At 39.6% G+C, this 24,718-nt stretch overlaps 2 protein-coding genes across 3 annotated transcripts; one reads left to right on the forward strand and one right to left on the reverse strand.

The window, feature by feature from the left end:
- The first annotated feature begins 184 nt into the window (after positions 1–184).
- LOC110058106 (PRA1 family protein 3-like) lies at positions 185–4,491 on the forward strand. Its single transcript, XM_089272698.1, has 3 exons — positions 185–404; positions 1,420–1,604; positions 3,761–4,491. The coding sequence occupies exons 1-3, from the start codon at positions 226–228 to the stop codon at positions 3,943–3,945; spliced, it is 549 nt and encodes a 182-aa protein (XP_089128824.1). The 5' UTR covers positions 185–225; the 3' UTR covers positions 3,946–4,491.
- Positions 4,492–8,507: 4,016 nt separating this feature from the next.
- Positions 8,508–24,032, reverse strand: LOC110058123 (ATP-binding cassette sub-family C member 4-like). 2 transcript variants are annotated; one of them, XM_089273270.1, is made up of 7 exons: positions 23,924–24,032; positions 17,438–18,012; positions 15,562–15,941; positions 13,737–15,046; positions 13,075–13,645; positions 12,074–12,210; positions 8,508–11,145 (listed from the first exon to the last, which is right to left on the reverse strand). In XM_089273270.1, exons 2-7 carry the CDS (start codon positions 17,975–17,977, stop codon positions 10,208–10,210), a joined length of 3,876 nt encoding a protein of 1,291 aa, XP_089129396.1. In that variant the 5' UTR covers positions 17,978–18,012; positions 23,924–24,032; the 3' UTR covers positions 8,508–10,207. The 2 variants fall into 2 exon arrangements, with proteins under 2 accessions (XP_089129396.1, XP_089129397.1); XM_089273271.1 differs by lacking the exon at positions 23,924–24,032 and adding an exon at positions 19,853–20,339.
- Positions 24,033–24,718: the final 686 nt, after the last annotated feature.

The raw sequence follows: 24,718 nt of genomic DNA on the forward strand, positions 1-24,718 counted from the left end.
TTGCCATATAATAAAGATCTTATTAACCGAGCTAAGTCGATCTGTGTGGGAGAATCTTGACCTCGGTCGTGTGTACAGACCTCACTGCGTCCGGTCTGTACTCACGACCTCGGTCAAGATTCTCCCATACAGACCTCCAGCTCGGTTAATAAGAGCTGAGCATATTTCGCCGAGACAATCTTGAGCCCGCGATGGAGTTTTCTCAGCGACTGGAAACGAAGCAATATGGCGGTTGAGGGTCCGGTGGAGGTTGCCCCTCTTCGCTCGCGGGAAGACTTTATTAATGGTGCTCAGTTCACTGTTCCAACTTTACATGACAGGCCTAAGGACAGAATGATTAACAACCTCATTTATTATCAGACCAACTACTTTCCTTATGCAATCATGATTTTCATTCTGGTTGGGTAAGTTTGTAAACGTTAGCTTTGCATGTGTAACGTACCCCCCGAGCGTAAACTTTGCTCGAAAAATTTACCCAATGCCCGAATGCGTGATTGCTGAAATCGGAATGCAAACGCATCCAAATTGCCTGAAAAGCAAAAACTTTCACAATTCCCACATCTAATGAAACTGCTATACCGTGTAGCATGAAATTTTCGCGGGAGTTTAATTTCGCGGATTTTGGATTTTTCCAGTTTCGCGGGAATGAATTTTCGCGAATTTGGATTTCAAACTTTACTCCTGGGAATAATTTTCCGCGGATTTCATGTGCGGTACTTGAAAGTGACAAAAAAGGAAGCCATATGGTCGTTTTCGTTACACCGTTTCCAACCAATTCCATTGAAATTCAGCAATTTAAATAAAGGGAGTAGGTGTTTGCAAATTTTTTTGGGCGGAAGTTTGTTTTCACGGGATTTAATTTTCGCAGATCGATGAAAAATCCGCGAAGTTTGCGAAAATTAGATCCCGCGAAAATTTCATGCCACGTGGTAATTCCAAAAATAGTTCAAAGCATCAAAAATATTCAAAGCTTCCATGCTCAATCAGTCAATCAGTCATACTCTAACAACAGTCTCAAATGAGTAAATTCTAAAAATTATCAACAAAAAAAGTTCTAAAAAAGGCAACTAACTAGAAACTTTATTTACGAGTTTTGGAGATCACGCCAACAGCATTATTTTGTAATGTTTTCTCTCAAGTGTCGTTGCCCGAATCATGAGCGTTTTGCTCGAAAAAATCACATAATTTCCATAGATGGTGGGGTTGCAGCCCCTCTCCCCCCCCCCCCCCCCCCAGCTTGTACACCTCTGGGGTTGTTACAAGAAGGTTTCAGAAGAAAAATGTGTCCACTAGCAAGTGATTCTGAAATGAATCGATATCCTGTTTAGTGGAGGAGAAGCGTTGCGTGACAACCCTAATAATGGCTGCAAAGGAGATTATATCCTGTCCACATCAATATAGCTCAATATCTCTCACCAGGATACTGTATCCAAAGGATTTAATCATTGTTGCTGCCACGCTGGTCAGTACCTTTGTCTTTGCAAAGCTGAATTCACAGTACCCCTCCCTGGTACCTATTGCTGCCATTGCAGTGGCAGTGCTCTTTATCTATGCACTAGGATCCATTCTTGCATTCTTCTTGGGGATCACTATGCCACTTGCAGGTATGTTTCATTGTAACATTATAGGATATTACAGTGATAGGCAATTAAAGGGGCTACATCATAAGTGAACCATCTTGGAAACAGGTTTGCTTGTGGTCCATCCTAAATTTATCAAGAGCTGTGGTAGCCATCCTTTCTTATTCTCAGTCTATTATTATACCGAAGCTCCAGCACAGCCCGAAGGGCCTCCAAGCTGAGCCCCATACTTATATAGGAGAGAAAAGGAAACCCATGAATTGATTTTCTCATGGTTATCATGGCTAGCGGTATTGCTTGTGGGAGTGTATACATGACAACGGCGGAATTGCCCAAGATGGTGGCCATACTCCAGCTAATAGGTTGACAAAGACATGCAGCCTAGGTTTATAGCGTCCTTCTTTGATATTAGACATCCATGTTATGGTCAACTGACACCTGTCAAAACAAGGTATCCACTGACCAGTATCACGTGACCATATCGCGGGCTCAAGTTTAGAGCTCATCAAGGTCATGGGTTTTTCTGAAGTTGACCGCTGACCAAGTGCTAGGTTTTAATTGGATCACGTGCTCATGCCAAGTTATATTAAGTATTTTTTCTACAAGCCAAGTGGTCCATCAGGCCAGCACTTATCTCCGGTTTCTGTAGCATGAAGGGATTAAGAGTATTTCTACTCTGCCCTGATGGGAAGCTAGTCCATCACAGGGTTTTCCTCCAGCTTTAAATGTGCCAGTACCCATTTATACACCTGGCTGGAGAGAGGCACTGTGAGAGTGAAGTGTCGTTTGCCTAAGTACACAACAACATGTACTCGGTCAGTCCTCAAACCTGGGCCACTCGATCCAGAGTTGAACACACTAACAATGAGGCCACCACCCCTCCCTTTTCTACCTCAGTTAAAAACTATTAATTCTAAAAAAATAATTATTTTTTATTAGGTTTCCTCCAGTTTGAAAGTAATTCTGTACATGACCCAAACAATGACTTGTCATGAGATATTTTGACATAGCCACTTTTCTTCAATCTATGTTCTGGGTGTCCATACATAAGTCCAAAACTTTGCTCCTGTAATTTAAAGTGGTACTATGACGAAAATGACACATTTCCTATCTGAACCGTTTTTAAACATAGACAAGTAGTCTACATATATATGAGGAGAAAAACGTTGTCTACTATTTTCAAATGTCTCTTTTGGTTCCAGAGATATTCAAGTTTTTAAAATATGCAAATTAGCCAAGTGATGATGTCATAAACTCAACTGAATTTTGATCAAATGTGATGAAGAAAGATATCTCAGCCAATTTGAACCAGAAATGTTTGATTCTTGCAGTAAGATTCTACTAGAGGTGTTCCACAATATGAACTTAACATTTTAGTTACCATGGCAACATACTAGGTTCCAGACCTCCCCAATATTAAAGGCTTTTCTGGCCACCTTAGAGGTTCTATATTGATATTTGCCAATGGTGCCTTATCTGCATGATCCAACAAGTACTTGTATATGTAAGGTCGAGTTCATGGCCTTGTTTAAGGTTTTTCAAGCTGAAAATCATTAAAATATTGAAATCAGGTTTGAGGAGGACAGCTAAAGAGTTGGTTGCCATGGGAAAGGAAACTTTTATAGCAATAGGTGTGTTGCATGTAGAACTGCTAGCCAGCCAAGTTTCAATGGTTTCTGCTCCAAATAAGGCGAGATAGCTCTATTTATATACTTTATGTAATATTTGGTTGAGGGCATAATTTCATCAGTCCTCTCATTTGCATATTTTACACACTTTTCAAACTTAAATATTTCCAGAACCATTGCTGATATTTGCAAACAGTAAACGGCGTTTTGAATCTTTCGTAGAATTCCATGTGATTAACCTAAAATTTCAAGAGGTAAACATTTGATCATAGTACCACTTAAATTATATTGATGTCATTTATTTTAACAAATCGTTTGATTTACCTGAACTTCATGTGACAAGCCAATCCAGTGATTTCTTTTATATTGATACTGATTTTGTTGATCTCAAAACTTCTACATCAGCTTCCCATGCTTGCTATGACAGTTAACTTACCTTCATTAACGTCGAGTTGATAAACAGCCAGTTGAGTTGATAAACAGTGTTGTTCTTTCCCATCGACGTATCCCAACAGTTCCTGTAGAAAATAATGAGTTTGTTTCTTTTCTTAGGTATTCTTCTGCATGCAGCAACTCGGAAGCGAAACATGAACACTGGCAGGATTGCGAACATACTCGACATGTTAACTACGCAAGACGTCACCCCGATGACTATCATTCTGGCAAAGATATGCACCACTGAGAACGAGCAACAAGAAAGTGGCATGCATTGGAACTCAGAAAATACTGGAAATTAAAGTAGTTCGGGCCCAAAAACAGCAGACAGTAATCGGAGAAATAAACGACATGGAACGTTCAATAATTTGATTTTCAACAATGTTGCAATAACAGCAGGAGCTTCCATTGCCTTTGGTGGTCGGCACAAAGAGTTGTCATCAATTCGTTATCAGCCTAACAGGACACTTGAGATGTACATGGTACATATAGTTTTATATTTTTTATATTCAATACTGGCTTCTTTTGTAGACAATATAGTTTTCACAGAGAAGAGTATGATTATTGTAATTTAAAATCGTATGAAACAGTTAAAAGTAATTCGTAGATGTCTAAAATAAAATTGAAATGCTGGGCTCCCCAGACAGGACTGCTGGTCAAGAAAGAGTGATAAAAAAAATAATCTATTTTTCAAGGTTGGAATATTTCAGTATCCTAGATTCCTTGTCAGACAGGGAATTTAATTTTAAGAGTACGCGGGCTAGCTACAGGTTTTAATAATGAGATTGTCACGTGTTAAAAGAACAGTCCTGTTACACTCAATAAAAATTGTTTCTAGTCAGTGAAAAGATGAATGGTCACCAGCAAGACTCCTAGAACTGGAGCGTTCTTCAAGACAAAAGGCTTCAAGCATATAATATTTAAATTCCCAAAGTATTCAACATTCCCCTTACGAGTGTATACAGTTTTGACTAATTCATCGGAACGGTAAAACAATATGTACTAAAACTGCAGTGAGAACAATTTCATCAGGAAGGACAGGAACTGGAAAAAATAGGAATCTCTAGATATTTATGTTTATTTACACATTGACTCCAAAAAGCGCCCCTCACCCTCTCCCCTATTAAAGGGATGGTTCACGGTTCGGCGCATGTCTGTATTATTTATTCGCCTGTCTAAGCTTTTTGGCACGGGCCCAGTTTTTCATTGTTTCTGAACCAATCGTAAACAAGTTACCTAATTTCGCATGCAAATAGCCGGAAAATCACCAATCGTAGAATAAATGGCACGGGTCAACACTTAATTCAACGGTCGACAGCGTCGGTAACATCCACTGAAATCTTCTGAGAATTTTGCTCATCCGTCATTTTGCCACGACTAACTATAGCATGTGTTTACTGAACTGCGTCTGAGTGGGGTTTTTAAAGCGATAACATTGATAGGAAGCGTACAAAAGTATGTTGACTTAGAGACATCCGCCGAACCGTGAAACCCTCCCTTTAACAACCGCACTTAGAGCAAAAATATTTCAACTAGACAACCGAATCAACGTCAACACCTCAAGCGGTCTAATTTGTCTTTCCTGTGGTGTAAAGACGACACATACTATCACGCTAAACTTTCAGTTCGATGTAAGAAAGCAGATAGTTCTTTTTCATGAATTATCCGTTCTGCACTTGCTCAAGTCCGCTCGACAGATTATGCCTCTCTGGTATAGAAAACTATTTCGATGTGTTCATGCAGTGACGTTATTTAAGTGTCACTCTTAAATTCTCTTTCATCACAATTGATCTGTTCTTAAAGCATGTAAGAAGTTTGACAAATTAATCTTATTCGTTCATCTGTGAGAGCAAGTATGTCTTGGAAGCGTAGAATGACCTCGAGGAATAATCATGAATTGGCGCTTTACAGTCAACAAAACATAAAAGAGAGAACACCTAATAAGACGGCTTTCTTTGCAGGTGTATAACCCTTTCAGCGAGTTTTGAACCGAAACCGAGATTTCTTTGAAAATCACTGAACCCAACAAACCAACTGACTAGCTGATAAATACCCCGCAGACACCTGGAATTATCTACAATGGGAGACAAAAGTGGTTGAAATACTTTAAGAAAATGACGCTTTTCGAAATTGAAGCACTTATTCTATTTTATTTGCACCTAGCGTTAATTTTCTGATAACCCGAATAGCATTTTCATTATTCCAGTTTTAAAGAAACTTTGGTAGATCTGATTTCATAGCATGTTGTGTTCCTGCGTATTATGTACAATCTCCAGTCTTCATCAATTTTCGTCTTACGTGCTTTCTTAAGTAGTTTCTTTAGTAGGTTTTTAATATTCGTTCATTCTTAAGAGAAAGCATGGTTTCTGGATCATGTGCAGAATACCTTCGAGGAATAATCATGAATTGGCGCAGTCTATAAACATAAAAGATAGAGAACACTCAAGAAGTCGGCTTTCTTTCGCAAGTCTGCAACCCTTTCAGAGAGTTTTGAACCGAAACGGGGATTTCTTTGAAAATCACTGAACCCAACCAAACAAACACTGATAACGACCCCGTGAGAACAACTAATTCATCTCACATCATATCCAACAAACGCGAGTGGAATAATTGTTTCGTTAAAAACGCCCCCAAAATACAGAAAACTAAACCAAGCTAGTAATTAAAAGACAAAACTCACGCGCACGCTTACCATATTTGTAGAGCACGGTATAATGGCTCATAGCTCATGATGGCTAAGCCAATAAAAACTCTCGAATTGCATTATCCAGTGATCCATTTTTACGCCTGAGACATGCATGAACAGATGTGTTCCGTGTTCAGCTTGTGTGAGACAAACTCGAAAAATTGCATTACAATATGTGCGTAACGAAATTATTCATTGCTTTTAGCTTTAAGCTCGCAACTACGGGAAGAAAACCTTTCAGATTCTTGCATATGTTAAAGCCAAAGAGAACAGCTGGACAGTACCACTATCCAGTTAAATTTACACATCCCTACGAACGATACTTACAATGTCAGCTTTTATGCAAGAATTATACCCGAACTGGAACTCACTTCACTTGCTTTCAGTGATTCGTGCGTAGCGACTCTTAATTCGAAATGCCATCTCTCGAAATGTTATGTAACCTGGCCTACGTCAAAAAAGTAAGCACAGCTGGCTTCTTCACGGTCGAACTAAACTTTTAGTCCCGCAAGATGGATTTATCTGACATCAGAATAAGGCTAGGACATGCTAGAAGTACAAAGAAAACATTCTGTGAGAGATAAATCGACTGTTTTGAATGTTTTCTTCTTTTGAATATTAGCTGAGCGATAGTGGCCCAATTCTACTGGAAATCACCGGCATTGAGAGCCGATCGACTACACTAAAATTGTTTGAGTTATCCCGTTAATCGGGAAACATGCAAAGTCCACAATCTACTTCATTCATTTGAGGTCAGTAATTATCATTTATTGGTCATTTGTTCCGCTAATAACCAAAACAATTGCCAGTTTCACAGTCAAACGGTCTTTCAGCCGTTTACATAGCATGTTGAAAGATGGCATGTCGAAAGATGGTCGAAAGATGTCGCCTATGCACATAACACATTCGGATCCATTTGTGCTGTGATATAGAATCGAGTTCTTGTACATAAACATGGTTTATTTCGATTCATTTCCTTGCTCCAGGAATTCTCATTTTATTCATTTTTTAAATCAAATTTAAGTTGCAAAGCAGTAAAAACGAATTCCCGGCTGATTGCAGCCACGGATTCTTGTGCCACAAGACCCCAAAATTGATTCTTTTTCTTTTCCATTTGAAAACAGAGTGCGCGTCACGCATCAGTGTTATCTAACTCGAAAGCCCCAGAAACTTTTCGCGGGGCCCGAAAAGCCACTTCTAGCTGACTGCATCTAAATACAGAGAGGTGTATATACCTGAAACTTCTTGCATGAAGTTTTGTTCATGTTAAGAATATGTGAATTAACCAGCTCTAAAATCATAAGGTTCGAGATCTTCCGATGGCTTTCCAGCCGGTGCGAAAACTTTTCTAGACATTCGAGAAACGGGCCCCATTTGAAAGAAGAGTGCGCGTCTCGCATTTTACCTTATGATACTGATTTGACTCTGGATGAAGAATTCGTCGACCAAGATAACAGCTATTTATCAACAACAGGCTGATACTCGTTAAGAATCATGTTATTTATTTTTCTTTGTAACTGCGTCCGACTAGTTACGCTATTGTTCATTTTATCAAAGGCAGGTCTTTATCCAAAGGTAGGAACTAAAGTTTTCCGCACTGAAAAATTGGACTGTCGGTCCACAAATTTAATCAAGCAAGGCGTGGAAGAGTGCAATAAGCCCTTTCAACTAGTACTTCATTTCGATTATTGTCAGAAGTGGAGTATGGGCAGGCGGTTCAAAGGGATGGCCGGTCAAGATGGCTGGTTATTGGTCAAGTTCTTTATTTGCGTGTTTATGGACCGAGACGGAGTCTTGACCAAACAAGTTTGGTCAATAAAGGGTTTATTATATTGCTTTGGGGCGGGGGGGGGGGGGGGGGGGATTTTTCTTGCGGGACACAGTGGGTAGTCCCGAGCGGGCAAGATAGCACCACTTTGCCCGCTCGGGTAGCCAATCAGAGCGCAGGATTTGGTTCATCTTGCTCGCTTACGGCGCTAGCCATATAATAAAAGTCCGTATTAACGAGACCGTAGTTCTGACTTTGTTCCGCGACACGAGATTTCGTCTTACAGTTTCAGAGATGCTAAATATCACAGCCGCGCACCTAACAAGTTTTAGCTGTAGCGGGGCTGTGCACTGGAATATCTTACTTAAAGAGATGAAACAAACAACGCTGTAAGTAATTTTAAGATGAAATGAAATTTAAAGCCAGAGCGCTCCTTTAATGATATATCTTTGGATATTTACACGGCATCCTTGTAAAACAGGTGTGTAATGAGTTTATTACAGAAGAGGATGAAGGATAACGCAGTTTATTCCCCATACAGACCTTATTCTGAAGGTAATCCGAAGGTAATCCCTCCTATTTTTAGATCACTCCCGATTTCGAAATTCCCATGGAGGGCCCAGAAATATCCAATCATGAGTCGCAAATTTCGCTCACGTGTTCAGCCCAATCACAAGCGGCTTTCCACGCATTTTAATTTCATCGTGCACAAAAACATCCCCGCAACACCGGTGATTACATTTTCCGCCGGAGAATTGGGCTACATCTTTAAAGACGCTTGAGCATGATTACCTCAAGAATAAGGCCTAAAAATATGAAGAATGAACTCTCTTACCTTTATTCTCTCTTGTTTCTTATTAGTTGTTACCTACCGCCTGTACCGCTTCCACAACCACCACTACTACCGCTACTGTAAACGCTTCTGCTTCTGCTTCTGCTACAGCTAAAGCTTCTGTTGCTACTACTGCAAAAACTTGTGCTACTGCAACTGCCTCTGCTACTTCTACTGCTACGGCGATTGCTGCTACTACTGCAAATACCTGTGCTACTGATATTGCAAACGCTTCTGTTGCTGCTATTAGTATTATAGCTGTAAGCAATAGTGATAGGACTGAGTGAAGTCCAATTCGGTCTGTAATTATACGAATGATTGACAAAATCGGACGAACGCGCCGCGCGCGGGAGTCTTATTCGTTTTATTACGAGTTAATTATAAAAAGAATGGGACGACACGAAGTACGGCCACCTATAAATTAATCAAAACCGTAACAAAATGTGATGACCTACAAGCATGACGCATGCACTATCCTATTTGGGCTAACATCGGACCTGTTGAGAGCCAATCAGACTCGTGAATTTTGTTACGGTTTTCATTATAATACTAACAGTAGTGATAATCAGGTAGTACTAATGGTTTTATTGCTGCGGCCTGCCGCTGCTACTCAGGAGGTACTCGCAGAAAAATCGGGTGGGGGTGTGCGGCTCGCTTCCCAAAACCTTTACCGTAGTTATGACCAAATTCTGCGATTTCCCCTACCCCATTCATGACCTGACAAAAAAAATTGGATTCCCTATTTAGGACCGTTGCGGCTGGTACAGTTACCCTGAACATAGTTTATGAAGGGCTTTTGTTGATGATCTTATCGATAAAGATGAAAAAGTAGCTTAATCTAATAAACATACCCAATTGAAGACCAGAGTTAAAAACCATACCCTATTTATGACCAAAATGGCCAAAATCGATGCCCCGCGATTTATGGGCAAAACGGCTGAAAAACCATACGGTTTCGGGCTGCACTTACTTACACAGCCTATATATATATAAGGGAGCACCGTCTCCCGGGCGCTGCTACTTTTTATAATACAGTATTCCTAGCTGAGCAACTCAGTCAAGCCATTTTTTAAACATATTCAGTGAATAAATTTTGAGTCTCAGAATAAAGAAATTGAAAGAAAGAAACAAAGCGAGTCAAACACTTCCCAAATATTTACCACATGAGTTAAATAAGGAGCTAAATAATCTTCACTCAATTAATCTTATGCGTGTGAATGAGAAAGTAAAAAGAAAAGTATCGACGACTATAACTGCTTCCGAAAATTAAGGTTATCTTCACAATTGTTCTACACTATCATTGGAACTGTTACCATATCCATGGTAAAGCCTCGAGAATTGCCCTCCTTCGTTCTGCAGTAAGATTTCTGGTTTGTCGTATTCAACAACTTGTCCATTTTCCAGAACCAAGACTCGATCGTAATCGATGATGGTGTTTAATCGATGTGCAATTGTAATCACGGTGCAATGCTTAAATTTTGTGCGTATAGTTTCTTGAATCAACTGATCTGTCTTATAATCGACATTTGCGGTTGCTTCATCCATGATGATAATCTTGCTTCTCCTCAATAAAGCGCGAGCCAGACACAGAAGTTGTCTTTCACCGACGCTGAAGTTTGCTCCACATTCTTTAATCTCCTCACTCAGTTGGTTCGATAAATTTTCCACCATGGTCTTCAGACTAGCTTCTTCTAATGCACCCCAGAGTTCCTGATCAGCGTACTTCTCAAAAGGATCCAAGTTCATGCGCAGTGAACCAGTAAACAGAATAGGATTCTGGGTAATGGCTGACATGGCTCGGCGAGCACTTTGGATGTTAATCTTGCCGATGTCAACGTCATCAATAATGACTTTTCCAGTCGGTTGAGGCATGCGAAACAGAGCTGAAACCAGTGACGACTTGCCAGCTCCAGTGCGACCAACAATTCCTATTTTCTCCTGCGAATCGACACTAAAATTGACATCTTTCAGTATATCTGGTCCACCCTCGTAGTAAACTAGGTCCAAATTCTTTACTTGTACCCGACCTTGTTCCGGCCAGTTGTCTTGAAGCTGCTGATCACAGTCATACCCAGGTTCCTCCTCAAGGTTAGCATATGTTATGACACGTTCTACGGACGTCATCTCATTTTCAACCTCTGAGCACTGCCTGACGCCATATTGTGACGTATCTACTGCAAGTTGGAGGGCGTAGACAAGAGATAGAGCTGTAATGCCTAAGAACGAAACACCGATTAAAGCAAATAAGTTTCGATTTCAATACGATTGACACTGATCAACTTAATCCACGAGTTTAGTCTGATCGTACTCTTAAAAATTTACGGGTTTTAAAATGAGGGTAAAATTTGTATTTCGCTTGAGGAGAGTTATATCATGTAACCTCATTTTTTCCCTAAAAATAACAGTTATTTAGGATTTTTAACCTCTGACTTTTCACAGTGAAAATACTTGAAAATTGTGGAAGCAGGTATTTGCTTAATTGCTCTAAGGACACTCGAGCCATGAACACTTGAAAAAGATGCATTTTCGTACAATATTTCGGTTACTATAGAATGAATGCCGATATAATGCACAAGAGTGGTGTGTTTTCAATGTAAAAGCGCTAAATATTCTTCTGGTTAGGATGAAGAACCCTCATTCTGTAGTCACCGAACGAATGTGCAAAAATATGTTAAGTCAGTCCACGGCCTAAACTAGTATGAGGCAAACCGTGGAACTTGCCTCAGTTAATTTTTCGTTGTTGTTGTTGTTGTTTGTGAGGCTAGGGCGAACGTGAAATACTGCTAAATACCTAGGAAGAGAATTAAACCATGGACATTACCTCAGTCATAATTTTTTTCTGCTCACGTTTCGAGTGTCCTCACTTTAAGTGTTAAAATTGTAAAGGGTGAATTCATGTTGTACGAATGATCGACCCTGACAGGTTAGGAACCTCAAGGGGGAGGATCAGCCTCATTACAGATGACGCTGAAAGAACTGCACAGTCGGCACTCTAACTGCGGTGATTACGACATTTAACCAGCTGTTTTGCAGAAAAGAGAGCGATAGTGTGACAAGTTACATATGTTTTGAAAAAATGTAGATGTTAAATTCTTAAGAGGGTCAGAGTGACTTAAAAAATTTAACTGGTAAAAAATGATTTACCTGAACCAGACTGCGTAGCTATAGCAAGGAACACAACCAAAGTGACAAAAATAACGCAGATCATATCCAGACGGACTCCTAACCATCTCATGGCGGAAAAAATCGAGAACCAAGCCTTATTGTGATCATCTTGATATCTGAAAAGATATAAAAAGCATGCAGCACGCTAATTAATATGAAAATACAGTACTTCGAAGAGAAACAGTTACTGTTGTATGCAAAGTTAACGCCACTCAAGCTGACAAGCAAATACAAAACGGAATTCACTGCCAAAAGAAACTATGATTTATAAAGATCTGGGAGAGCGAATTCAACTGGCTGGCGTGTGATTCCATAGCGGCTTCCATGGTAATTAGTTTTTCAATCATCAAATCAACCTTAACCTGTGTCAATTGAAAGCTCTTTTCCAGTGTAAGGAGTCAGAATTTTTCAAGATTTTTCGACATTCTCATAATCAATAAATCTTTCCAGTGGCAAATCTTGAGGGTGAATGATGTCATTCCCAAACCTTATGCGCATGGTTTTGCCCTACCGTTCCGCTGTCACGAGTTTCGAGTCGTAAAAAAATTGTCTCTTTTGCTGTGCAGCAAAGGGACGACACTTTGCGGATGGAGACTTGTGTCAGCTACAACTACATACATCGCAAGTTGATCGTAAATTAGGTCTGAAATCGGTTGAATTTGGATCTTTAATAATTTGTTCAAGCTGCAAATTTCGTGGAGTAAAGCATAGAAACTTTGTACTTAATTAACAACGCAATGCATGCAAAGATCTGTTAAAAGTTCGCATTGTGTGGTGTGATTGCGATGAAGTGCGTTGAAGATTTACGGATATTCAGTTTGTGCAAAACCAGTCAGCAGTGTTGTCTGGGCAAACAACGTGAAAGCGTCGAACGAACTTCACTATTTTTTTATTACTGCAACAAAGCAATGGTTCAAACTGTACAGAGTCAGATGCATAAAGATGTTTTAGGAATGAAAAGGGAAGTTATCAAGTCCAACCTGTATAACGCTTTCAGAAAGCCATCTTCCCTCTCATACGCCCGAATAGTCACCAGTCCCATCAACGAGTCGCTAAAATGAGAAAGTACCGGGCTTCGATTTACTCCTTCCAGTCGCCTCACATCACGTGATGTTGTTACGTAGTAACGCCCGATCAGAATAAAAGTGATTATGAGCGGGGTGGCGGGCAGGATAATCCAGGGGTTCAGGATAGACGGAAGAACAACTGCTCCGACGCAGAACAGAAGCAGTTGAACAGCATCTAGGAAATCTTTTGGTAGCATCTCATCCATGATGCCAATATCTCGAGAAAACCGGTTTAGTATCCGTCCAATAGGATTAGTGTCGAAGAAAAGAACCGGAGCTTTTAAGACTGCTGATAGCATCGAGTTGTGAAGGTGATTAGAGGAATTTATTACTGCGTTGAAAAATGCTCCCGCTCTCATGATTGACAAAATCAATGCCGCAGCCACCAGGCCACCATAGATGTAGAGATTCTCCGTCTGCTGCTGCGGGTCATGTGACTGACGTGTCAGATGAAGTAGCCACCAATCAGGAAGTATGAGTGATCCTAAAAGAAAAAAAAGAAAGAAAACCACGTTATTAACTTACAGAACAAAAAAGAACGAAAGTATAAAATGCTTTTGTAGGCACTAACTAACCTTGAACGATGAGGAAGAACATAGCCAAAGCTGTAGCCAGAATGCCGTGCATTCCAGCTTGGATGTAGTGCCTGTATAATTTCCACGATACAGCACCAACCATGCGATCTTCTTCAGCAATTTCCAGTCTGGCATATTCTTGCTCTGACTTAATTTCATTCTCCAATATGCCCTGACTTAGGTGCTTTTCCATCTGCACAGTACTAGGTTTCTGTTCAACGCCTTGGACGATGGTATCTAGGTCAAAACCAGATGCACACAATGTCGAAAAGTCACCTTTGGCCAAAATTGAACCTTCTTCCATTACTACGATGTGGTTGGAGTCTTGCAGGACCTCGAGATTATGAGTGATCATCAGCCGAGTTTTATTGTCCAATAAGCCATTGATACACTTTTCAAAGATATCATGCCCCACCTTTGAGTCCACTGCACTCAGTGGATCATCCAGTAGATAGATATCTGCATTGGAATACACTGCGCGTGCCAATTCAACACGAGCCTGCTGACCACCACTCAGGACTGTCCCACGTTCTCCAACAACAGTCAAATCACCATCTGGAAATCTTTGCAAGTCTTTGGTCAGGTCACATGCCTCCAATGCCTTCTCATATCTGTTCGGGTCAAATGGCTCGCCAAACAAAATATTGTCCCGCACGGTACCAGAAAAAATCCAGGGCTGCTGACCAACCCAGGCAATTTTCCCTTGATAAGATATTACTCCGGTAATAAGTGGAATTTCTCGAAGAATGGTGTACAGAAGGGACGACTTACCACAGCCCACGCGACCAGTAATGAACACCAAGTCACCTTGGCCGACTGACAAACACAGGGAATTCAATGTTGGTGTGTTAGAATTTCCACTCCAACTGCAAACGACGTTTTGTAGTAAAACGACAGGATCTTTGTGACGGTGAATATCAGTTTCGACACTTTCGTTTAAACCTGAAGAATCATCCCTTTTGGAAAGTTTATTTTCGTGTCCTGAATTATTGCCACCATTTTCCATGAAGGTGTCCTGTAGATATTTGTCGATGTTGTCATTGTCAAATTCAAGTAAACCTTGGATGCGATTCAGAGCTGCCGCGAAATCTGCTAGAATGTTCACATAGATGGAAATGTTGGCTGAGACTGTCATTCTCAGTGTACTTATCAGGGACAAAATCATAAAAGTATTATATGAGGTGAGCTCAATTCCTGTCGATGCCACGGTAATCAAAGAAATGAAAGCTGCAATCGGTGTGCATGTGTACATCAGCGATGCAAAGGTTGCCAATATCGCTGTTTTCCATTTAATTAGTCGGACTTCTTGCCTTAAAGAGATAACAAATTCAATTTTTTTAATCCTGCGTTTAATCTGCTGAAAAATTGGGACGCCGTAATGATTCGATTTAGCGTCTGGGATGCTTATTTTACTTCGATAGTTGAGGGAGGGGAGCTCATTGGAGAGGAGACGCTTAATAGGAATAAGGTGCTAGGCAGGAGCTAAGTCATGGTATTTTGGGTTATTTGGGCCTCGCTCAAGATTACCTTTAAAATTAAGGAAACCTGAAAATAATAGTATAGTAAAATAGAAAAAGATCAAAGAGATAATAATAATCCATTAAGGAACAAGGATGGTTAAGGATGGAAAAGATTGACACGGATTACAAACGACGAACGTTTCAAGATGCGCAAACCCTGACGTACATGTAGCTTCTTTAATGACAGCTTTTGAGTCTGAACACCCTAAGAGGTACCCAAACCTCATTTTTAACCCCTAAAAGGTAGGAAGAGCACCCCTCCTTTTCATATGAAATGAGCAACACGTGCAAATATTCTTAATTACCTTCGTATCCTTTGCACTCTTTCCATAAACGGCCACTCCCAGGCATACATCTTGACTGTGCGAATTCCAGCAATGATGGAGTTCATGATATCAACACGCTGATCAGCCACTTTGGAGATTTTTGACCTTAAAGTATTGCAGACTCTTCCCATAATACCGTAATAAATTGTAAGCGTAATAAGAAACATCACGCCTGTCAAGGGTTTCCAGCCAAACAGGTAAAACATGAAGATCGAGACACTAAGGATCTCAAACAGTGCTTGAGTTAAGAGAACAAAACTAAGTACTGTTAGATCAAAACGTTGCAGGTCTGAAGCAATGAGATTGATGACATATCCGCTCGTTAAAGTCGATAAATCTGCTTGCCTCAGACAGAGAACCTACGAGATGAAACAAACATGCAGTAAAGAGTTTTTAACTTGGGGCAGCTACAGGACAGTGATAAATAAATTTTGTTTTTAAAATTCTTGGAACTCTGAAATCTAGTAAATGGTTTGAATCCAGCAGTATCAGTAGTATGTGTGATCGTCCAGGTGAGAGTACTTGTCAGTTGTCGGTGACTGACTTATAACATCATCGACTAACTAACACTCTGAAGATGACTTCAGCTCAGGTTGTCGAAGTGTCAGTCACCAACAACAGTTCATTTTAAGACTTTGCCAAAAGTTCCGTCTTATCCTGCACATCAAAATTTGATTTGATTTGATTTTACCGAGCCGTTTTTGAATTATATGCCTTTAAGGCTATAGTTAAAGTGGTACTTTGATCAAATTGTTACCCCTTGATTTTTTAGGTGTATCACATAGAGTTCCATGAAAGAATAAAAACGCCGTTTATCGTTTTCAAATATCTGCATTAGTTCCCGAGACATTTAAGTGTGAAAAATGTGTAAAACATGCAAATGAGATGACTGATGACGTCATATACTCAACGCAATATTACATTAAGTATATAAATAGAGCTATCTCGGTCAATTTACAAGAGAATCCATTGAAACTTGGTAGGCTAATAGTTCTACAGGAAACACACCTGTTAGTGATTTTCAGCTTAAAAACATTAAACGAGGCCAGAAGGCCAGTTCGAGCTAACATATTTACATGCCTGCTGGATCGTGCATATGAGACACCATTAGCAAATATCAAAATGGATTGCCAAAGGTGGCCAGAAAAGCCTTTAATATTGGGGAGATCTGGAACCCAGTATGTTGCCATGGTAACAAAACTGTTATGCTCGTATTGTGGAGCACATTTAGTAGAATCCTACTGCAAAGAATCAAACGTTTCTGATAAAAATTGGCTGCGATATCTTTCTTCATCATATTTGATCAAAATTTGGTTGTGTATGACGTCATCATTTGGCTAATTTGCATACTTTAAAAACTTGAATATCTCAGGAACGAAAAGAGACATTTGAAAATAGTAAACGGCATTTTTCTTCTCATGAAGACTACTTGTTTATGTTTTAAAATGGCTTAGATAGGAGAGATGCGATTTTCGTCATAGTACCACTTTAATTAAGAGTGTTTTTAGCAGGTTATACTGTTGCTATGATAACTATTGTGTCACAAACATGATAACAACGTGTTCATTAATGATTGAGCAGCTTTTTGATACCATGATTATAGCATCAAAGAGTGGTTCTGATGACCCATCAAAATTTAAGTCTTGGAAAATGCTGGAAACTGTTTTGAGCTACTTTAAAAAAGAACTATCTTTTCATCGACACTCTCGACAAACACGGAGTGTTCCATTCGAGACATTGCCGCGGGAAGGAATCTCTCATTTGATGTGACAAGACACAGAGGCCAAAAACTGATTGCTGATGATTCACTCTATGCTTGATTTGTATTTTTAACAAGATAAATAAGTGAACTCACCTTTCTGTAAACAATTCCAACTGTTGCTGATTTCCATCTAAGAGCCATTAAATCTCCATGGTAACGGTACTGATGGGTAGCAATAGCACGCACGAAAGAACTCAAACAGATTCCAGTAGCGTAGATATATGCCTCTTTTGTCGAGTACTTCATTAATGCCGGTAACAGCAGACTCAAGAACACGGGCTGAAGAACATTACAAACCCCAGGCACCAAACCTACACTCAAAATGAACAGGTAATCAACGACGGAAAACGCTCGGATAATCGCTTTAAACAGTCTACGTCCGTTTGAAGCTCCCTCGCTTGAGGGGCGACTCTTCTCTTCATTCCACGTCCGGTAAAGGTTTTCAGTCGACGTCTGAGTTTTATCCTCTTCAAGTAAAGGAAATAAATCATCATTTTCCAGAGAACGCTTGCTTCCAAGGTCAAGAAGCTGTCCCACCCACCAGAATGAAAGAATGGAGAAGATGTTGGCGGTTTTCTTGGGATTTTTCTTTTGCTTTGGATCTGTTTCCAGGCGATCGTATTCTAACTCCATTTGCTGCTATTTTATTGGCATGGCATGGTAGAAATCTGAAATAAAAATGCAAATGGTGGAGAAGATTGTAGCAATGTCAGCTTGACAATTTGAGTGAAAGAAAAACTTGATATAAAACAGCTTCTAAGTTAATATGTTCTTGTTATTTGCACACCTGTTTTTCGTGTTCGCTATCACATCGTTCAAATTTCCTGACAGGAAAGGTAATGAAAATAATCCACCGGTACCGTGGACTATTTATTAACTGGATCCTTGGATAATAAAATTCAAGAGTTTTCATATAATATGAGCCATTACACCATGCTCTACAAATAAGGTCCGCGAACGCGTAATTTTTTGGTTCTTTTTTATTGTTTTTCAATATTTTGAGGTGATTTTAATAAAACAATTATTCCGCACATTCCATGTTTATGTATTGTTTATAGCCATGTTTTGTTTATAGCCAACTCGGCGTTACGCGCCTCGTTGCCTATCTACCATCTTATGCATTAACCTGATACTTTTTTCCCTTCCTTTTCTCTTCTCCCTTTCCAAAAAAGCCCGCCTGATTGCAGGTTACTATCTCATATCCAACGGGCGCTCGTGGAATAATTGTTAATTATTTATTTGACTGAATTTATTCTAATTTTAAAATTTACGTGAAACAGCTCCTGGGAAGACAAGACACCCCGTTGTACAGAGCTATCGGTTGAGTTAACGAATCTCTTCTGTTCATATGTAAATATAAGAAATTTTTTACCCGAAACAGACTGAAAATACCCGGATGGATAGTGCTTGTCCGTGAAAAAGTTTCTGTAAACCAGCGGGCTTATAAAAAAATAAACACCAACAATTGTATTAAGTGGGTTTTGTTTATTTTCCTTTTTAAATTTTACATTGGGTTTTCACGGCTTTCTTCTAAGAAAGTGGAAAATAGTTCAATATTATTTTTGAACTAGAGCGCGGAGGAAAATTTATTGGCGAACAATAAAGACAATAGAGTGTTTGTGTCTCGGAACTATCGGTCTGATAGCTGCCCCTTGGAAATTTGATTTTCTGAAAACTACCATATTTGTTTTAAGAACATCAAATTCCCGCGGGGCAACTATCAGCCGATAGTTCCTCAACAGAAACACTCTGTTGTTTAAATAGATATAGTGAGTAGCGTAGCCGATCAGAGAACGGCATTCGTGATAGAAACACGGTACATGTTTTCTATTTCTTAAATATAGTACAATATAGCGTAAAAATAATTAAGCACGATGGGAATATGTTCTTTTGTAATTTTTTAATTTAGTTTAAATTTACCGTAGTCTATTGTGAATCCGTAAATTTGATTGGATCTATTGATATCTGTTGCAGAAGACAGTTGCATGCATGACTTGTCTAGCGAATAAGTGCACAGTGTCCGAATGTTTTAAGATCTTTTAAACCCTCTTGAATTGTCTGATGTCAATTGACATTTTTTGTGTGTAATGAGACTACGGCAACTTTATAAATTATATACTAAATGCTAGCAATTCTCTCAGTCATAGTCAACCAAGCAGTGTTTGTAGAAAACTCGGGCTCGTAGTGCAATTGTTGAATATGATATGCAAATAGACAGCCGTTTTTTCTGCAATCCCGCGTCTTGTTATAAAGTAATTCGGTCATAGATCTCGAAAGCAACTCAACTACCGCACTTTTATTCACCAATACGTTAACGTTTCAGCTTTTTTCTATTTCAAACTTATTGTAGTTATGATTAATTGGTACAAAGACCTGCGCCGTCCATCAATTCGAGCACTTCGCCTGGCTTCGCATGATCTAACAAACCTGACGAATCAAGGTTAACTTTAAACTTCTTAGTTATATCACCATGATCAGGTAAGCCATGTAACATCAATTAACACTTACCTCACGGTATAAATGTGAAATTTCTACAAATCGAGATCCGCGCTGAATTGGGCCGCATTTTACTCCACTTTCCGATTCAGGCCTTCTCTAACGCGACGCGTTATGTTGTAATTTTATCAGCATATCGAAGCATAGTCCAGGAGCTAATTGGTAAAAACACGATCTGATTGGTTAAGCTGGTGTCCGGCTTGCTTTTGTTAAATAGCGAGAGCGTTGTTTTTTATGGATCACAACCCTCCCAAAGAAGTATGCAAAGTAGTTTCACATTTTTTCGCACATTGAGCAAAAACAATAAAAGTCAGCCTAACTCATGCGTTACGTACGCTAAAACGCACAGAAATACAAGCAATTCTAGCAAGGAACGAATCAAACACACATTCCCGACTTAAATCTGATAAATGTACTACAAATCGGCGCAAAAAGAACCCGAACGCCTCACCCGCTTTCTCTGGTTAATTGAGCCTGCCAAAACCACTCAGGCAAAAAAAATGTTTTTGAAGCTTGTGATTTAAATTTCATTGTTGATCAAGACAAACATGAAAAATATTCAGCGACATGCACCAAGCAAACCTGTTCTTGAAGGAACAAGTACTGATGCATTTCTTGTTAACAAACATTGAGAAATCTATTAGTCTGTTTGGTCTGTTGACACTTCTTGCGGCTCTCTCTGGTTAAACCCGTCAAAACCGCTTAAGCAGTCAAACTGCAGCTCTAACCTAAATGAATTTGAGATTGTTTCTTTAACCCGCTTCCAGATCAGGCGCTTAATTTACAGTCTATGTTCACTAATCACGATGGCTCTTGTAAAAGATCGTATTCATTTGCAGCAAGTACACGTAGCGGAAAGCGAGAAGACGCATGCAGTTCTGTGTAATTACGGGTCATGAATATAGGTAATGCAAATAATTAATCAATAACAAAGGGTAGCATACTTATCTTTATGTTAGGCAGTATTGTTCCCAGTGTTATTCCTTTTTTTTGTTCCCAAAGGAGAGACTGACTGCCAAGCCGTGATTATGTTCTCTCAGCAACGGAATTAATGATATTTGTACTGAAGCATTAAAGACTATGCACTCATAATAAAAGAGTGTCTCTGACTGCTGGTAATCTGTTTTTATCTGTTTTCCTCTCGAAATCAGTGGGAGTAGCAGGCGAGATGCTGCCTCGTCCACGCTACACCGGAGAAATTTGAGTTAGGCCACACCAATCCGTCACCAAAACAGAGCTTTAGGGAAATGCTCTGAAAACCGGAGAAATTTGAAAACACCGTCTTTACGTTTTAGTGAGTACGGAAAACCTTCATTTTGAATTTTCGAAAACGATGACTTCACGACAAGCATGTGATTTCGCTGACCGAGCTTTCCTCAAGCACAAATCCAAAATGACGGGCGATTGTTGCGTTTTCAAAGTTCCCCCACGTAGTTTGGACGGGAAACACTTGATGCCTTTTTCAGAGTGAAAACACCGCTTTTTTAAAAATTTCTCCGACGCAGTGCAGACGGGGCCTGAGCAGTTGGGTTCGTGTTGGCGAATAAACACTCTTTAGACCTAAGAGAAAAGACCGGCTCTTTGTAGTCCACGAGTTACAGTGCATTTTAACACGAAGTGCATTTGAAAAGATGCCCTGTAACTAGCTCTTAGAGTACGATTAGTAATTCCCGACAATTTAACGACTGTTGCACGTGAGTCAGAACAACATTGAAATTTACTTCGTTTACCACCTGAAATGAGACTCAAGGAAAATCAATAAGTCATGCCTTTGTTATGGGGAAGGAGGGGTGCCTTGTTTTAATGGTCATGCCTGGTGCAAACCCACGATCTCGCGTTTTCTCACTGCTGCGAAAAATAGGAACTCTTTTAAAATCATAGGTTAGCCTGGTGCAGGTACAACCTGCGCGTGGTATTGTTGGACATTTTACGCTTCATGCGTAGTTTTACTGGACGGTTTACGTGTTATGCTGGTGTTATTTTTATGAATAGTCGTGTCTGGTGTTCTTGGACAATACTCTTGTCATATGTATGGGTTACTATAAAACAGTTGTACTTCCGTGATACCTTCGCTTATGAATTTTGAATTCTTATTTCTTAGAACTACTGTTTTCACCAAAAAGTAAGTTTATGCGATTTTTCTTTCTTCCCATTTTTAAATACCTGAACTTCTTGTCGTCCCATTCGGCCTGTTATAATCAAGACTTTTAAAAAATAATAATATTAAAAAAGGAAACGCTCTCGCACTCCCGGTCGTCCGATTTTGCTAGTTATGGACTGGTGTGATCTGTCCAAATTGGACTCCAAATCGAACTCCAATCCGTACTGTTACCAGAGTACTAAGTTAAAAATACAGTCGTGCTCGTGCTTGACTATGTTTTTACAGTGATAGAAAAACGTACCTCAGACAACTGAAGCTGCTACAAAGTGAAAACCATTCTCATTTTATCTTCTCCCCAGTCTGCCTTCTGATTTTAAGTTAGTTATTTTGTAATTTTATCAGCATAACCCAATGCATGGCTGCCCGGATAGACCGGTGATCATGATTGGTGCTCTGGCTATGGCCGGCGCAGTTTTGCATGAACGATTGACTGCTGTAATATTATTAAAAACACGTGAGTTTTACTTAAAAATTTCACACAATAGGGCTAAAAGAATAGGTTAGCTGACAGTAGCGTGACATGCCACAACAAGTTTCGTCTAACGTTGAAACGTACAGAAATACAAGAAAAACAACAAAAACAAGAAAGGATGTTGATTTGGAAGTCTCCGTTACAAATTACTGAGGCGTTTGGACGAGTTTGCTTGCCTTTCGGCCGGCTGAGTCAACTAAAACCACTGAGGCAGAAAAAATGAAGCTCTAATTTGAATTTCATTGTTCATCTGACACACAAAGTAAATGCAAGAAATTTAAGAAATAAATGTTCACTATCACTATGCGCTCAGAAGAACAAGAACGGATACACTGTGCCTGCCATCAATTTCTTGGTCCAGTGGTATACAATTTATGTATGTTAAAACGCACAGATTTTGACGCTCCTTGTGGCTTTCTCTGCATGGTTAAACACGTCAAAACCATTGAAGCAGTATAAGCAGTGAAAGTGGCTTAAACCCTTAATGTATTGTGTGATCATTTCTTTAACCCATCGACAGCTTCCGTTAGCCGATTTGTTAATCTTCAGTCTTTAATGCTCGATATATTTTCATAATCACGACGGCTGTTTTAAAAGAACGTGTCTTATTTGTATCCTACGTAGCAGTAAAGCGAAAGCGCGAATTCATTTCCGTGCATTTTTCCCCACGGGCGCTCAGGCCTAGGTAGCTAGAATAATCAATGATTTAGAGGCGCGTACTAATATAAGCATTATTGTTCCCGACATTTTTGTTTTCTTTGTTTGTCCTTATCAAGCTCCGCTTGATTTTCGCTAGCGCGAAACTGACAAGCACATAAGCATGTAGCATACGAACTTTCAATCAACAGGCGCGCTACTCATAACAGCACATTATTTTGCGCCTGCCGCTTTTAATTTATGTTTACCAACTTGTTTCGGAGCCTTACAAATCAGACGACATCTATTGTCGAGCCAGTATTAATATCAGCTCCAACAAAAAATGATATTTGGGCCGTACTTATGGCTTTGCATATATACTCCAGTTACATAATCTAAGATTAAAAGAAATGAACAGTGAGGGCTGTATCAGCAAGAAAATGTGCCCATGAAAGTACGTACCAGAGTCCACGTCAACTAAAAAAAATATTCAATTAGCTGGCTGAGCAATAATTTATGCGAATTCATGAATATTTTTCTTTTAATTTTAACTGAACACTGTCTTTTCCTTTTAAACTGTGATTAATAAGAGTTTTAACACACACAATGAATCAGATCACGAGGCACATCAAAATATAGAATAGAATATAACTTAGTTTCTCAGTCGAGTTGGACTTTGTCTTAGGCGTCACCATCTTGGTTGCATAACCACCCAATACTCCGTATAATAACAAAAAGAACAGGACTCAAATCAATCCTTACCATTTCTGATAAGTTACCAATACGACGGGAGTGTTCAGTAATGTAGACTTACCTCTGATATCAACTCCAGCTACAACAAATCTAGAACCGTTCTTCATTGATCCGTTCCTTAGTCAACCCTCTGATTTAAAATGAATATGCAAAGTTTTTAAAAATGTTATTAAAGTGATCCAGAGATAGGCAAACTCGCGATCTGATTGGTCAATTTGGTGTCTCGGACTGTCGAATTGATGGAGTGTCTTGGCAGCGGTCTCTTTTTTTTTTTTTTTCGCGGTATGGATCACTGCTTACACAACTCATGCGTCAAGTGTTCTACAGCAGGCTACGGTTTTAGCTGTGTTGAAACGCACAGAATTGCCACCGGTTCAGAGAAGGGAAGATTCTGATAGACAATTTTTAAATCTGATAACAGGCTGTAATGCCAATTGCTGAACTGTTACTGGAAATCTTAGGACGCTTCACTTGAAGTTTTCCACATGGTTGAGCCCGCCAAAACCACTCAGCCAAAAGCCATTAACATAGCCACTTTTTAAACATTAAAAAACAATTTAATAAGCAAACTACGCAAGACTCCCTTAAACAGGCGATTTTTGGTGCAAATACTGTCGCAATGGCCATTGTGATTTGTGCCACGCAGCTGTAATTTCAGTCCAAGGTGAGCTCGAAATCGCCAGAGTTTGAAACTTAAAAATGTATACGGAACTTTTGAGTCAGACCATGTTCACACGTGTTAAAGAACGATTGTTAGTGACAAACTCTTTGGGTGTACCCTCGAAGGAGATATTGGCTCTCATGTGCTGCAAATTACAATTTGTGGGTGGCAAAAGCGCTAAAAATCCCATACACT

This window comes from Orbicella faveolata, unplaced genomic scaffold, assembly GCF_042242905.1.
Source record: "Orbicella faveolata isolate gen_17 unplaced genomic scaffold, um_ofav_v1 contig_35, whole genome shotgun sequence".
NCBI lineage: Eukaryota > Metazoa > Cnidaria > Anthozoa > Scleractinia > Merulinidae > Orbicella > Orbicella faveolata.

Excerpts from the sequence above, each read along its gene's own strand:
- LOC110058106 (XM_089272698.1), top strand. The coding sequence starts at position 226 with ATGGCGGTTGAGGGTCCGGTGGAGGTTGCCCCTCTTCGCTCGCGGGAA. Across the intron at positions 405-1,419 it reads ATGATTTTCATTCTGGTTGG|GATACTGTATCCAAAGGATT; the intron begins GTAAGTTTGTAA and ends ATCTCTCACCAG. Across the intron at positions 1,605-3,760 it reads GATCACTATGCCACTTGCAG|GTATTCTTCTGCATGCAGCA; the intron begins GTATGTTTCATT and ends TTCTTTTCTTAG.
- LOC110058123 (XM_089273270.1), bottom strand. The coding sequence starts at position 17,977 with ATGGAGTTAGAATACGATCGCCTGGAAACAGATCCAAAGCAAAAGAAA. Across the intron at positions 15,047-15,561 it reads AGAGTGCAAAGGATACGAAG|GCAAGAAGTCCGACTAATTA; the intron begins GTAATTAAGAAT and ends TATCTCTTTAAG. Across the intron at positions 11,146-12,073 it reads AGCTACGCAGTCTGGTTCAG|GCATTACAGCTCTATCTCTT; the intron begins GTAAATCATTTT and ends TTTCGTTCTTAG.